The 12,366-nt window shown below is 45.6% G+C and overlaps 2 protein-coding genes across 2 annotated transcripts in view; both read left to right on the forward strand.

Annotated features, from left to right (window-relative positions):
- Nucleotides 1–1,582: 1,582 nt before the first annotated feature.
- Nucleotides 1,583–2,659, forward strand: LOC120062838 (forkhead box protein D5-B-like). Its single transcript, XM_039012910.1, has one exon. The coding sequence runs from the start codon at nucleotides 1,583–1,585 to the stop codon at nucleotides 2,657–2,659; it is 1,077 nt and encodes a 358-aa protein (XP_038868838.1).
- A 2,441-nt stretch (nucleotides 2,660–5,100) lies between these two features.
- Nucleotides 5,101–12,366, forward strand: part of LOC120063375 (phosphoglucomutase-like protein 5) — a 56,657-nt gene continuing 49,391 nt past the window's right edge. Inside the window, exon 1 of the mRNA XM_039013728.1 lies at nucleotides 5,101–5,774. Within this exon, the coding sequence (XP_038869656.1) occupies nucleotides 5,517–5,774 (258 nt within the window). The 5' untranslated portion in view covers nucleotides 5,101–5,516. The remainder of the gene's footprint in view (nucleotides 5,775–12,366) is intronic.

Here is a 12,366-nt window from a genome sequence, read left to right on the forward strand (position 1 = left end):
GGTTTTATTGTTTTGAAGTGACAGAGTTGCATAGGGTCCCCATTCATTTTCTGAATCGCCAAGAAGTATGCAGACAATTCTTGGTCAAGGAATTTGCAATAGTAGTGACGTTTGGGGGTAGGGGTTCATGTATAGAAACTAAAACGATTTTAAACGGATATTGGCCCTATCAAATCGGATGCTTTTGTCTTAAGTCAAATATACATTTTAGCTTATAGTGTACGTTTTAAATTGACCTTAGATATAAACTGTTAAACTTTAGATTTTAAATTAAATTTTCTAACTCATTGTCTGGTATACATCTACATGTGCGTCTAATTTGTTGTTGGATGGTTTAAATTGGTTGTGTTTATTTTAGGCTGAATTACCGATATTAGCGCGTTTACAGGTAGTTTGTAGGCTGTGCATCGTTCGATTTCCTCACGTCCTGTGGACCCGCACACACACAGGTGAAGAAATAGGTCGAGTATTCCCAACTTTGCATTTGCAATTGAGATGGGTTTCCGAAGACGGTTTTAACACATATTCTCGCACAGGCCCGGGGTTTGCTTTGAGGGTGGCTGTAGCCATTCACTCCGACCATAAACCCCAGCCATGTCCCGTAGGCCACAGCTGCGCCGTGTTCTACCTGATTCAAATGCTGATTTGCTCGTTAAGATGCCTCTACAGCTGCTTTTCTCTCCCGGCCACGGGGAGCCGTCCCACGGCCATTTTCATGGCCACATCACCTGCGGGCATCCCAAGGTGGCAAACTAAACGAAACCACGGGGGTCTGGGGGGTAAAACGCTTCGTTTCTTATCAGGGGTTAGGTGTGGTGTTCAAATTTCCCATTGCATCCCCGCTTCCAGTCGAGCTACTGTGCTGCTTTTAGTAGGCCTAATTGAACCGGAAATGTGCCACGGTTCAAAGTAAACCCTGTGAATAAAGGTTGACCATACTGCATACCAATTAAGGTTATAAAGTTGACCACAATGCATTTGCCTCAAGTGTAGGCTACTTTATATAGCCAACACTAGGCCTACTCGAGATAATAGCAATTTTTTGTAGACCCAATAATGTGCCATGTCTGGAACTCGATATTTTATAGACAGACCTGCGTAAGCATGGTAGATCTTGCTAAAGCACCATCCTGATTATACCCTAAAAAAAAAAATGCTTTTTGCTAACTATAGTCGATACATTTTATTATTGTATTTCATTGAACACTCTCAATTCAGAAGCTTCACTCCATGAACTTTGTGGTGTCTGCATACAAGACCAATTAGCATGTAAGGTTTCTCCTCCCCATTAGCTTTCTCCTTGGTCCATCTAACACCCCGCAGCGAGGGGCTACTGTCATAGGTCTGAGTGGGAATGGGACTGAGCTGGGGGGGGGGTAACAGCCCAGCTCTAATAAAAAACCCAAACTCCCATGGTCACCACAGACAGGCTGACCAGGAGCACAGGCACAGGAGGGGCCTAGAAAGTCGGAGAAGACATATCTGTGTGCGCTGTTACGCATCGGTGTTTGCGCTTTTATGCATGTTAAGAATTAATGATACGGTGAGCTTTTACGCGTGTGTGGACATTGTGGTCTCAGTCATGACCCTCTCCAAGGAGTATGAAGCGTCCCAGCAGACTGGCTTGCCCCTGGACGCAAATGAGGTAGACATTGTTGGAGATGACGAGCCTCTCCATGGCCAGCTTCGTCTCTATCGGACCGAGAACACCACCGAACCTAGCTCCTCCGCCGAGTCCAGCGCCGAACTGGACTGCTCTGAGTTCGACTCGTCCGGGGAGAGCGAGAACAGTTTCTGTGCAGACGCGCCTTCATCGGGGAGACCACATAATGGTTCTGTAAAGCCCCCGTATTCCTACATCGCTCTCATCACCATGGCGATCCTACAGAGTCCTCTGAAGAAACTGACACTGAGTGGCATCTGCGACTTCATTAGCAGCAAGTTCCACTACTACCGGGAGAAGTTTCCGGCGTGGCAGAACTCCATCAGGCACAACCTGTCACTCAACGACTGCTTTATAAAGATTCCGAGGGAGCCTGGAAACCCAGGCAAAGGCAACTACTGGTCTCTGGACCCCGCATCTGAGGACATGTTTGACAACGGCAGCTTTCTCCGGCGCAGGAAGAGGTTTAAGAGAAACCAGCCGGAGTGTGTGAAAGATGGACTCATATTTTACCCAAACTTCAGCTGTTACCGGCCTTACGTGCGACCTTACTGCGTTCAAGGCCAAGTGAGCGCACCGGCTGCCCCTCTCCCGTATATGCCCGTTCAGGACGGGCTCGTGATGCCACCTTCCTCCTACTTACCGTACCCGAGTATAAGCAGCAGCGGTAAGGTTGTTGCCACCAGAGACTTCAGAATGCAACTTTACGCAGCAACACCTGCAGAACAGAAGCCTGCGCGCGATACCCAGACAAAGTGTTCATTTAGTATTGAAAGCATTATGAGTAAAACCTCTCCTTCTATACCACAGAACACAAATCCACAGAACTCCAACCCTCATTGTTCTATTGAATATGGTAATCTCCTCACGGGCCCCGCTAGTTGTTTCGTTCCGAGCCTGCGTCCAGCTCCCAGGACTCCATTCTGCCCAAGTGCAATGTTGAGCGCACCTCCTTTAATAACAGAGAGTATTCAAATGTATTATCCTCGTTGTTAAAGTGTTTGTTTGTAGTAGCTATAACCAAATAAATATCTGTGTCTAAGTGATACAATTATATAGGCCTAATGGAGGCACGTTTACGCATTTCTCAGAGAAATGATTTAAACTGCATGTTATTGGTGTTCATTCCATGTTGAATAAGTCAAAAGAAGTTCATGTAAATAAGAAGGCTGATAATATATTTGTTAAAATATGGTGTCAATGTGAAAATGGAAATAAAAGTGGAAACACTTTTGCCAATTGTAAAGAAAATCGGCCTACATTGTATTGTGATTTTCCGAATGTTTCGACATTGAAATGAAACAATAAATATGTTTGACCCCATACCGTGAGATTTTTTTTGCTGTCTTTGATTACTTATTTCCTTCAACACATGTATTTACACCTTAAAATTAACTGCGAAATATTTATTATATTAGAACAAAATAGCCTGAGGAAATAATTGCACCTAAAGATTTCCAAGCAGACTTACTTAGCAAATAAGCTAAATAGGCCTCTGAACAGCAACATATATTAATTACTTAATATCTTAGGGACTGCAGTGGAAAATTTGCCGGCTGGCTAAAACCGGCACTTTTACTGAAACGTTGATTAATGTGCACTGTCCCTGTAAAAATAAACTCAACAATAAACTCTTGTCATTGTGAATTATTATAATGCTATATTTATTGTTATCAATGTTGTTAGTCCTTGCTGTAATTAGCGAAACAGAACTCTTGTTTTTCACTAAAACCGGTCAGTCAGTGTGAATTTCGTTCCCTATTTAGTTTCATTGCAAATACACTTTTTGCTATATTTAATTGAATTGTTGTTAAATACATATAAAAATACATATTAAAATAAATTGGATCTGCATCTAGCCATAGGCCAGTTCAATATGCAATGCTGCCACCGTGTGGCAGTATTGCATAGAAAAAGTTTACTACCTGTAGCTAGGCTATTTTGTGTTTGCATATTTTGTATCGTTTATTTCACGTTATTGCATGAAATAAATGCATTCCAAATACATACAATTACTTTTAGGCTTATGGGACCGCTAGGCCTTTTTACATTTAGCAATGCACGGTTTTCAATAGTTTATTTCGCTCATGGTTGCGCTGTCCACCAAGTTATACATCAGTGAACCAGCACATAATCAGTGGTGCCAATTTAGCAATTTTGTTGCTAGATTTAGCAACTTTTCAGACTACCCTGGCAACTTTTTTTCAAAAAGCACCTAGCAATAAATTTAGCTACTTTAAAAATTTTATTTTGAACTTTTAGCAACTTTTGAAAAGTGACTCAAAATGCTAAAATGCACGCATGTTCCCTCTAAATGACACAAAAACGATTTTCTCTGTCACACACTCAGTCACAACACAAGTGCCTGGCTGCAAAAGTGCATTGTGAGTGACGTCTCCAGCATGCGCTCAGCTCGTGCACAGGCAGCAGCAGGCCAGCAGCAATTTCAGCAAATCACTTTTGGCTGACTGCAGCAGCAGTAGTACGGGTTCGACGAGCCAAACCCAATGAATATAGTTAGTCACGAATGTTTGATCTTGAACAGAACTTACAACATCAATCAACATGTCTCAATCAAAATTGAACAGCCAGAAGTACAGAAAAGAGTGGGAGTCTGTACCTGAACAAATGTCAAATCATATTTTTTTGCCGAGACGGCCAGTCAATTTGAGTAACGTTATTGTGAATTCTACGTAATGACACAGTTTTACGTTATCCCGCAACGACATCACAACGTCATTTAGCAACTTTTAGCAACAAATCAACCTGCCTCTAGCAACTTACCCTGAAAATTATTTGGCAACACTGCACATAATGTCTCTCTTTCTCCCTCAATTAATTTCAATTCAAGGGGCTTTATTGGCATGTGAAACATATGTTTACATTGCCAAAGCAATGTCTCTCTCTTATACATACACAGAGAGAGAGAAGTGCCATTGAATAAGACGCACTCCTTTTTCTCCAGTTTAGTTATTTTGGAAAGGGGGTGGATTTCATCTTATCTAGTCCATTAGTTTAAAGTATCATAATAAAACCAACTAGGCTGTTTTACTTTACCATGAGCTATATTGCCTATTGTCTACAGAGGAGAGTTCTGCTTGGCCATGCCAACATCCAACAGTTCGCCCTCAGGTCCTGCCTCATCACTTTTACGCATATGTAAAGTTAATTGTCATTGATCGGTCGGTAACCGCTTATGCTCGCAGACTGACAGTGCCTAGTGCTTTGACTCAAACCGACAAGTGTCGTGGACAGAAGTAGCGTCAGGTTACAGCCCCGACCCGACACAATTCTCCCATCACTCCACTCGGCTATTTTTGGCCAGAGGCACAGCTGATTGTAGGGGCTTTTGGCCCTCCTTGATTTTGGCAGGCGCTTGTCCTTGTGGAAAGTCGGACTTATTTGGAAAAGAGGGAGTTGCCAGGCGGAAGAGAACACTTGGCTTAACATTACAGTAGCCTACTTGAACTTTAAAATCCGAAGCTCTCGCTGTAAGTTTACTGTAGGCATGTGTTAAAAGTACAGTATAACTAGCCTATCTAAAAACCGAGCTGACAAGACAAGGAATTTGTTGACGGGAAGTTAGCCTATCAGCATAATAGCCATCCCTCAGGAAAGCGCTGGAGTGCTGTCATTGCGTCAGCGCACTTTTCCCCTCGCAATTGCTGGGCCTACTTCTGGAGGACTAGACATCACTGGACCTCACATCACTTCTCTAACACGGTCCGTCTCTACAGCAAATGTTTGGCTCTCCACCTCTATCCAGCATCTGACCTGCAATTTCTGTGACAGACAGAGGCGTCCCCGGTATAGCCAGCTGAAGCGTCCCTCCCAGTGTGTTCTTGTGAGGAGGATGGAGACGAACCCCATTCCCGTGGTAACGGTCCAAACGAGCCCGTTCGATGACCAGCGGCCTGGTACCAACGGGCTGCGGCGGAAGACGGAGGTGTTCGAGGGCAAGAAGAACTACCTGCAGAACTACATCCAGAGCTTACTGTCGTCCATCGACCTGAGGGACCGCCAGGGATGTACCATGGTGGTGGGCAGCGACGGACGCTACTTCAGCCGAGCCGCCACCGAGATTATTGTGCAGATGGCCGCCGCAAACGGGGTAAGACAATAATGTCATGTCAGAAAGTTTGGAAAGGTTCAGGGTTGGTAATGATAATGATGATGATGATGATGATGATGATGATGATGCTAATAAAGATGATGATAAATTAAGCACAGAAAAATAGCATGATTAACAATGGTTCCTCCATATGCCCGTGGGTTGTATAGGCTATGGTTTATAAGGCTGAATCTCTAGTCAGGTGGATAAAAGGGAATAATAATAATAATACCTATTTATTGAGTGCTTTTAAAATAACAAGTTAACAAAGTGCTTCACATCAAGTGCAAAATAAAAACAAATACAGTTCTACAAAGATACAGACAGAAAAATGGAGAAGGAAAACAAAATAGTAATATAAAATCATACATTAAAAACTGTTTTATAAAAGTAGGTTTTCAGGAGGATGGGCATATAAAACAAATGTCTAGTAACCCAAAGGTTGGACGTTCCAACCTCATCATGGACAACTTTAGCATTTTAGATAATTTGCATATTGCAACTAACATTACTTATAACTTTGTAGCTACTTTGCAACTACTTAGCATGTTAGCTAATCCTTCCCCTAATTCTGACCTTTACCTTTACCTTAATTTAACTCCTAACCCTAGCCCTAACCTCAATCCCTAACCCTAACTCATAGCCTAGCAAACGTTAGCCACCTAGCTAACATTAAATCAAATCAAATTTTATTAGTCACATGCGCCGAATACAACCTTACAGTGAAATGTTTACTTATGAGCCCCTAACCAACAATGCAGTTTTATAAAAATACAATAAGAATAAGAGATAAAAGTAACAGGTAATTAAAGAGCAGCAGTAAAATAACTATAGGGAGACTATATACAGGGGGTACCGATACAAAGTCAATGTGCAGGGGCACTGGTTAGTTTAGGTAGTATGTAGGTAGAGTTATTAAAGTGACTATGCATAGATAACAACAGAGAGTAGCAGTGGTGTACAGAGGGGGGGGGGGGGGGGGGGGGGGTACTGCAAATGGTCTGGATAGCCATTTCACTAGATGTTCAGGAGTCTTATGGCTTTGGGGGTAGAAGCTGTTTAGAAACGTCTTGGACCTAGACTTGACGCTCCGGTACCGCTTGCCGTGCGGTACCGGAGCCACAAAAAATTGGAATTCGTAACATATCATATGTTTTGCAAATTCGTAACATATTGTTCGAATTGTAATTAGTAACATATTATACAAATTGCAATTTGTAACATATCATACGAAATGGATGATGGACATCCACAAATTAATACATACCATACGAAACGTAACATATTATACTAATTGGAGTGTCCCGGATTTAAATTTACTATGTTAAGTCTTCCCCTGTCCAGGTTGCTATGTGACTGAATGTCTAGCAACCCAAAGGTAGCATGTTCGAATCCCATCATGGACAACTTTAGCTACTTTGCAACTACTTACTACCTTTTAGCTACTTTGCAACTACTTACTATGTTAGCTCATGCTTCCCCTAACACTAACCTTAACCCTTTAACCTAACTCCAAACCTTAACCCCTAACCCGAACGCCTAACCTAGCTAACATTAGCCATCTAGCTAACGTTAGCCACAACCATTTGGAATTCGTAACATATCTTACTGTCACGTTCCTGACCTGTTTTCCCTTGTTTTGTATTTATTTAGTATGGTCAGGGCGTGAGTTGGGTGGGTTGTCTATGTGTTGTTTTCTATGTTGGGGTTTTGTGTGTTCGGCCTGGTATGATTCTCAATCAGAGGCAGCTGTCAATCGTTGTCCCTGATTGAGAATCATACTTAGGCAGCCGGGGTTTCACGTGTGTTTTGTGGGTGTTTGTTCCTTGTTAGTGTTTCGCCACACGGGACTGTAACGGTAGTTTCATTTTGTTATTTTGTATCGCATATTGTTTTCGTGGTATTAAATTACCATGGAAACTAACCACTCTGCATATTGGTCCGATCCTTCTCGCCTCTCCTCGTCCGATGAGGAGGACGATATAGACTATCGTTACACTTACATTTAGAAAATTCATAGCATATTGTACAAATTACAATTTGTAACATATCATATTGTCACGCCCTGACCTGAGTTATCTCTGTTTTCTTTATATTTTGGTTAGGTCAGGGTGTGACTAGGGTGGGTACGTTAGTTTTGTATTGTCTAGGGTTTTTGTATGTCAAGGGTTGTTATAGGTCTAGGTGATTTATATGTCTATGGTGGCCTGATATGGTTCCCAATCAGAGGCAGCTGTTTATCGTTGTCTCTGATTGGGGATCATATTTAGGTAGCCATTTCCCTTTTGTGTTTGTGGGTTCTTGTCTATGTGTAGTTGCTTGTCAGCACTCATTTGTATAGCTTCACGGTTCGTTTTGTTATTTTGTTAGTTTTGTTCAGTGTTCATTCTTATAATAAAGAAGAATGTACGCATACCTGCGCCTTGGTCCGATCCTTTTGACGGCCTTGACAGAAGAACCCACCATAAAAGGACCAAGCAACGTGTTAAGGAGGAATGGACCTGGGAGGAGATTTTGGACGGAGCAGGACCCTGGACACAGGCTGGGGAGTATCACCTTCCGAAGGAGGAAATAGAGGAAGCAAAAGCGGAAAGGCGATATTACGAGGAGAAATACTAACGAGGTAGGCCACAGAAACCCCAATACGTTTTTTGGGGGGGGGCACATAGAGCCAGTCAGGGAGTCGGATGAGGAGTTCGACGCAAGATTCCGGAGAGAGGTGCTAGCATGGAGAGCGCTGCAGAGCGGGTGTGCTGGGGAGCGTGTCACTGGTCAGTGTTACACAGTGATGCGCACGGTGTCTCCAGTTTTTATTCATAGCCTGTGCGCTCTATTCCAGCTCTTCGCACTTGCAGGGCTCAAGTGAGCATCCAGCCAGGACGCATTGTGCCAGCTATACGCTCTAGATCTCCAGTGCGCCTCCACAGTCCAGTACGTCCTGTGCCTCCTCTCCGCACTCGCCCTGAGGTGTGTGTCCCCAGCCCGTTACCACCAGTTCCGGCACCAGGCATAAGACCTCCAGTGCGCCTCCACAGTCCAGTACGTCATGTGCCTCCTCTCCGCACTCACCCTGAGGTGCAGGTCCCCAGCCCGGTACCACCAGTTCCGGCACCACGCATAAGACCTCCAGTGCGCCTCCACAGTCGTACGTCATGTGCCTCCTCTCCGCACTCGCCCTGAGGTGCGTGTCCCCAGCCCGGTACCACCAGTGCCAGCACCACGCATCAGACCTCCAGTGCGCCTCCACAGTCCAGTACGTCCAGTGCGCTTCCATAGTCCAGAGCTTTCGGCAACAGTACCCAGTCCAGAGCTTCCGGCGACAGTACCCAGTCCAGAGCTTCCGGCGACAGTACCCAATCCAGAGCTTCCGGCGACAGTACCCAGTCCAGAGCTTCCGGCGACAGTACCCAGTCCAGAGCTTCCAGCGACGTTTCACAGTCTGGAACCTCCTACGACGGGCTACAGTTCGGAACCTCCAACGACGGGCCACAGTCCGGAGCCTCCGGCGGCGATCCCCAGTCCGGAGCCTCCGGCGACGATCCCCAGTCCGGAGCCTCCGGCGACGATCCCCAGTCCGGAGCCTCCGGCGACGATCCCCAGTCCGGGGCCTCCGGCGACGATCCCCAGTCCGGGGCCTCCGGCGACGATCCCCAGTCCGGGGCCTCCGGCGACGATCCCCAGTCCGGGGCCTCCGGCGACGATCCCCAGTCCGGGGCCTCCGGCGACGATCCCCAGTCCGGGGCCTCCGGCGACGATCCCCAGCCCGGGGTCTTCGGCGACGGTCCCCAGCCCGGGGTCTCCGGCGACGGTCCCCAGCCCGGGGTCTCCGGCGACGGTCCCCAGTCCGGGGCCTCCGGCGACGGTCCCCAGTCCGGGGCCTCCGGCGACGGTCCCCAGTCCGGGGCCTCCGGCGACGGTCCCCAGTCCGGGGCCTCCTCTCTGTTTATCGTTGTCACTGATTGGGGATCATATTTAGGTAGCCATTTTCCCTTTTGTATTCGTGGGTTCTTGTCTATGTGTAGTTGCCTGTCAGCACTCATTTGTATAGCTTCACGGTTCGTTTTGTAATTTTGTTAGTTTTGTTCAGTGTTCATTCTTATAATAAAGAAGAATGTACGCATACCACGCTGCGCCTTGGTCCGATCCTTTTGACGGCCGTGACACATATGAATTGTAATTCGTAACATATCATACTCAACGGATGATGGACATCCACAAATTAATATATACCATACAAAATGTAACATACTAATTGGAGGGTCCCGGATCTAAGTTTACTATGTTACGTCTACACATCCAGGTTTCTATGTGAGTTGTTACAATACTATGTCCTGGGGTTACCTGTGATCTTCTATGTAGAAGAACCCCTTACCTTCTAATGGCACTTGTGTAGCTTGTGAGCATCATAGAACATGTTACATGTATGTGTTTGTGAGAGTCTCAGCTTTTTATAGAAAGCTTTTAATAGTTGTAGCTCAAACCATTTGGACTCTCCATAAGTTTTTGTAAAAAGACCCGGCCCGGGCCCCTTCGGAATCTGTCATTGTCTCACAAACACCGCTTTAGCTCAGTCCCCTTTAATCACACAGACTAATGTTTTGTACCGACGAATGCAGAAGAAATAGACTAATCCAATGGTACAACAAGAAGTCTGTAGCTCAAACACAGTGTTTTAAAGGGGTTAGAAGTGCAAATCTCGCCGGCATCGCGGTGGGACTCATTGGGTTAAGAGCCGAGCTGTAGCATTTTATACGAACTGTAGACAATGGAGTGACTTCTGACTGAGACAGATAGGCCTATACAACGAGTTACAGTAATATACTGTAGACGTGAGGAAATAAAAGCCTGTATAACTTTCTCCAGATGAGTGACTGAAACAAATTACTTGACTTTAGCTATATTTCTTAGATGATAAAAGCAGGACTGGACAACCTTCTTGACATTGCATTTACGTCAACAATCTTATCCATAGCGAATTACAGTAGTGAGTGTATATATTTTCATACTGGTCACCCATGGGACTCAAACCCACAACCCAAGGATAATGCCCTACCAACTGAGCCACACGGGACAACATGTAGCTCAAAGGGTAGCATTCCAGAGAGACATCCGAGACTGTAACGTTCTTTGTTTCACGGAAACATGGCTCACTCGAGACACGCTATCTGAGTTGGTACAGCCACCTGGTTTCTTCACGCATCGCGCCGACAGAAACAAGCATCTCTCTGGTAAGAAGAAGGGCGGGGGTGTATGCCTTATGATTAACGAGACGTGGTGTGGTCATAACAACATACAGGAACTCAAGTCCTTTTGTTCACCTGACTTAGAATTCCTCACAATCAAATGCCGACCGCATTATCTACCAAGAGAATTCTCTTCGATCATAATCACAGTCGTGTATATTCCCCCCCAAGCAGACAGATCGACGGCCCTGAAAGAACTTCATTGGACTCTATGTAAACTGGAAACCTGCATTTATTGTAGCCGGGGATTTTAACAAGGCTAATCTGAAAACAAGGCTCCCCAAATTCTATCAGCATATCGATTGTGCTACCAAGGCTGGCAAAACCCTAGCCCACCGTTATTCTAACTTCCGCGACGCATGTAAGGCCCTCCCCCGCCCTCCCTTCGGAAAAGCTGACCACGACTCCATTTTGTTGCTCCCAGCCTATAGACAGAAACTAAAACAGGAAGCACCCGCGCTCAGGTCTTTTCAACGCTGGTCCGACCAATCGGATTCCACGCTTCAAGATTGCTTCGATCACATGGACTGGGATATGTTCCGCATTGCGGCGAACAACAACATTGACGAATACGCTGATTCGGTGTGCGAGTTTATTAACAAGTGCATCGGTGATGTTGTACCCACAGTGTCTATTAAAACATTTCCCAACCAGAAACCGTGGATTTATGGCAGCATTCGGGCAAAACTGAATGCGCGAACCACTGCTTTTAGTCAGGGCAAGGTGACCGGAAACATGACCGAATACAAACAGTGTAGCTATTCCCTCCGCAAGGCAATCAAACAAGCTAAGCGTCAGCACAGAGACAAAGTGGAGTCGCAATTCAACGGCTCAGACACGAGAGGTATGTGGCAGGGTCTACAGTCAATCACGGACTACAAAAAAAAAAACAGCCCCGTCGCGGATCACGATGCCTTGCTCCCAGACAGACTAAACAACTTTTTTGCTCGCTTTGAGGACAATACAGTGCCACTGACACGGGCCGCTACCAAAACCTGCAGGCTCTCCTTCACTGTAGCCAATGTGAGTAAAGCATTTAAACGTGTTAACCCTCGCAAGGCTGCAGGCCCAGACGGCATCCCCGGCCGCGTCCTCAGAGCATGTGCAGACCAGCTGGCTGGTGTGTTTACAGACATATTCAATCAATCCTTATCCCCGTCTGCTGTCCCACATGCTTCAAGAGGGCCACTATTGTTCCTGTTCCCAAGAAAGCTAAGGTAACTGAGCTAAATGACTACCATTCTGTAGCATTCACTTCCGTTATCATGAAGTGCTTTGAGAGACTAGTCAAGGACCATATCACCTCCACCCTACCTGACACCCTAGACCCACTCCAATTTGCTTACAGC

This window comes from Salvelinus namaycush, chromosome 18, assembly GCF_016432855.1.
Source record: "Salvelinus namaycush isolate Seneca chromosome 18, SaNama_1.0, whole genome shotgun sequence".
Lineage (NCBI taxonomy): Eukaryota > Metazoa > Chordata > Actinopteri > Salmoniformes > Salmonidae > Salvelinus > Salvelinus namaycush.